The 3,808-nt window shown below is 45.6% G+C and overlaps 1 protein-coding gene across 1 annotated transcript in view; it reads left to right on the forward strand.

Annotated features, from left to right (window-relative positions):
- Positions 1–3,808, forward strand: part of MMS22L (MMS22 like, DNA repair protein) — a 138,959-nt gene that overhangs the window by 67,238 nt on the left and 67,913 nt on the right. The window contains exons 11-12 of the mRNA XM_015420755.1: positions 1,535–1,654; positions 2,225–2,451. Of these exons, the coding sequence (XP_015276241.1) occupies positions 1,535–1,654; positions 2,225–2,451 (347 nt within the window). The remainder of the gene's footprint in view (positions 1–1,534; positions 1,655–2,224; positions 2,452–3,808) is intronic.

A 3,808-nucleotide genomic window follows, 5' to 3' on the forward strand; every position in this document is an offset into this window, starting at 1 on the left:
CACAGGGTCACCCCTCCAAAGCAGCCATTTTCTCCTGGAAGACAGATCTCTGTTGTCTGGAGTTCAATTGTAATTCTGGGGGATCTCCAGGCCCCACCTAGGCAACCATTTTGGTGACTTGATACTACTTGACTTGCATGACTCAACTAGCCCTGGCTGCTTGCTACTATTAAACGTCAGCCACCCTATGAAAGCCAGTGTTGTGCAATGGTTAGAGTCTGCGAGACCCAGGTTCAGATCCCCATCTTGCTGTGGAAGCTGACTGGATGATTTTGGACCAGTCACATACTTTCAGCATAACCTACGTCATAGGGTTGTTGTGGAGATAAAAGGGAGGAATGAATAATGTGCAGATAAAAGGGAGGAATGAATAATGTAAGCTTCTTTGGTCCCCACTGTGCAGAGGTAGAGGCTGCAGGGGAGGGAGCTGGAGACAGAAAGCTAAAGATGAAGGGGCAGATAACGGTAAATTCGCTATTTGAGGGGTGGAACTTGGGGAGAGTGAGGTTTGAGGAGGGCAGAGACGTCAGACAGGTATAATGCCAAACACCACCTTCCAAACCAGCCATTTCCTCCCCAAGAACTACCATTGCCAACTTCCAGATATGGGCTGGAGATCACCCAAAATAATTACGACTGCTCTCCAGGTGACAGAGATCAGTTCCCACAGAGAAAATGGGAGCTTTGGAGGTTGGAGTGTTATGACATTTTACCCGAGAAAATGGGTGCTTTGGAGGTTGGAGTGTTATGACATTTTACCCTGCTGAGGTTGCCTCCTTCCCTAAGCCTCACTGTCTCAAGGCTCCACCCCCAAATCTTCAGGAGTTTCACAACTGGGCCTGATCTCTGTATCTGGGAGATCTGTTGTGATTCCTGGAGAGCTGCCACCTCCACTGCTGCTGGGGGGGGAGCAGGTGGGTGGCTGGGAGTGCCACCACTACTGCAGCTGCTGTGTGTGTGTGGGGGGGAGAAGCTGGCAGGAGGCTGGGAAAATGATGGGGCAGAAAGTGGGTGGCTGGGAGTGCCACCACTACTGTAGCTGCTATATGTGTGTGGGAGGAGGCTGGGAGAATGATGGGGCAGATAGGGAGGGTGATGAGGTGGGGAGACAAAAAAACAAAGGTAGTGATGAGGGGGCAAAAAGAGAGAGGAAGTGATATGCGTGGAGGAGAGAGTAAGAAGAGGGGTGGCAGAAGGGAGTAAGATGTGAGGGGGGAGGGGAGGAAGCAAAGGTGGGGGAATGGGATAGCTCCCCCACAGGTTTCTTGTGGGTCCCCACTTGTAGGATTCTAACTTCTGGAAATGTAGCTGGAGTTTTAGGAGATAACAATACCAATACTTGTCAGATTTTATTTTCTAGATCACTGCTCATATTAATGGATTGGTTTGCTTCCTAACCAGAAATAACATTTATAGAAGAAAAATGTTCTCGGAATCTGAAAGTCTTGTATATGATTGTGGTCAGGGTTGTTTTTATTCAATAAAATCTTGCTAAAAGAGAATATAACATTATTTGAATGTCTTTGCTTGGTAGACTGGAATATTAGAAGAACAGATACGAATGCATCTTCAGTGCTGTTTGACTTTAAGCCATATTTGGGATGCAAACCTCCCTACGGTCACCATACTCTGGGAATATTACAGCAAGAATCTGGTTAGTAAATATACCTACCTGCTAGAGCTATAAGTAAGCATCTGTGACCTTGAGGAAGTTATTTATAGTCCAGTTCATTCTGATTGGCAGTGGAATTATGTGTGGCCCTCTAAAAAAATTCCTCAGATTTATTTATTCATACATTCAGTTTATATTCTCCTTCACTCCCAAGGTTGTGAGTAACTTCAAAATTATATATTTTTTATAATTACAAGAGAAGGGGGGTAGGATAGAGTTTCTTGTTTGGTGAAGGGGCACAAAATGTCAGGTAACGACTTTTGACTGGTGTCCTTTTCCTTTGCCTCGGCAGTTACAGAGTAGTTTAGTTCCATCTGGATTCAAATAGTGACAGCTCCCCCCCCTTCCATGGAAAAGGTGAAAGCCCCAAGGGACAATGTTAGGGTAGGATGGAGGAAGGAAGTTATCTGTTTCCAAAGCCCTCACCCCTGAGTATACAAAGAGGATAAAGATTACAGAACTGTAGTAAGGTCAGTCTTGAACTGAATTGTTGCCTTTTATCTTTATTAGGAAAGAGGCACTATTTGTGATTTTCTTTTATTTTCCTTTCAGAACAGTCCTTTTACTATTCCTTGGTTTGGTCTCCAAGGCCTTGCAAATATTAGCAAAACACCCATGTCTATGTATGAGTTGGTAAAGAGTTGCTGCAGTGACATCCATTCTCCTGATATATATGTATCTAGCAACAGTTACCAAATTTTCCTTTGCATTTTGGCACAAATAATGAAGAAGACGGTAAAGACCAATGGTGTCCATCCATGGAAGCAAATCAAAGGAAGGTACAATGCTTTCTGTCCTATTATTTTTTTTAACCATATTGATATTTTCCTGTACTAATTGTGTATTTTGTGATTTCCTCAGTTCATTTTGAGTCTATGTAGTGAGTTTTTTTAGTATCTATCTTTGTGACTTCAAAAAAATTCCCGTACAAAACAGTGTTTTAAACCATAAATGAAATTATAAATGAGGTAATTTTATCAGGTGTTTATGTAATGTCTTTCCTAACCTTTTAGTTATTGAATTTTATGGATTAATTACTATAAACAGTTCACAAAATCTTATCTTGAGCATGTAGTTCTGCACTCTGTGTTTTCTAGGAGGGATTTCTTTACAGCCTTTTGTCAGCTGTGTATCTGCCTAGTGCTTGCACACTATGACACTCTGAACAATATATATAGGAAGACACTGGCTGGGTTCATTGGCTGCTTTGTGCAGTCCCGGCCAGCGTTCCAAGGTCATTTACATATGGAAGCTGATTGGACTACACTCCATTCCACACCTCAAACTCACCCCCCTCCCGCAAGGCAGTTGGAATTTTGAGTTGGGAGAGGAGAATGATGTCAGCTGCTCCCTAGGCAGAGGCTGTGTGTGTGTGTGTGGGGGGGGGTTGTAAAGACAGACAGGCAGATAAACGTTGGCTGATGGTTGCCAACTCCAGGTTCGAACTCCAGGACATAGGGTTGCCAACTCCAGGTTGGAAACTTCCAGGATATTTTAGGGATGAAGCCTGCTGAGGGTGGGATTTGAGGAGGAGGAGGAAGAGGGGGACCTCAGACAGATACAATGCCATGCTGCCCACACTCCAGACAAGCTGTTGCCAGTCTCCAGGTGACAGCTGGAGAGATCTTAAAGCTTTGGTGCTACTTCAAAGTTCCCTAGGAGCCCAAAACAGAGTAGTGTTTTGGAAAATCTTGAGGAATTGTTTGGTGCATTTACGATGGGGCTCCTGGGGAACTATTGTTGCCAATCTTGGCCCAGCAGCCATCAAACCATTCTCTTCAACCCCCTGCTGTGCAGCTGACTTCCCCCTAGGGTTGCCAATCTCCAGGTGGGACCTGGAGATCTCCCACTGCTACAATTGATCTCCAGATGACAGAGATCAGTTCCCCTGGAGAAAATGGATGCTTTGGAGGGTAGACCCTATGACATTATACCTGCTGAGTCCTTCCGCCCCCCCCCCGCCCAATGCTGCCCTCTACAGAATCCACCCCCAAACCTCCAGGTATTTCCCTCCTTAGAGCTGGCAACCCTACATTCCCCTCAGTGCCTGTTGGGAGTGGGTGGTGGGGGAGGGGAAGGGAGTGGGCGACCGGAGGCTTCTGCCTCCTGTCTCCGGTCCTGGAGTGGGGGTGGTGG

Source organism: Gekko japonicus, unplaced genomic scaffold (assembly GCF_001447785.1).
Source record: "Gekko japonicus isolate JY-2015 unplaced genomic scaffold, Gekko_japonicus_V1.1 scaffold1688, whole genome shotgun sequence".
NCBI lineage: Eukaryota > Metazoa > Chordata > Lepidosauria > Squamata > Gekkonidae > Gekko > Gekko japonicus.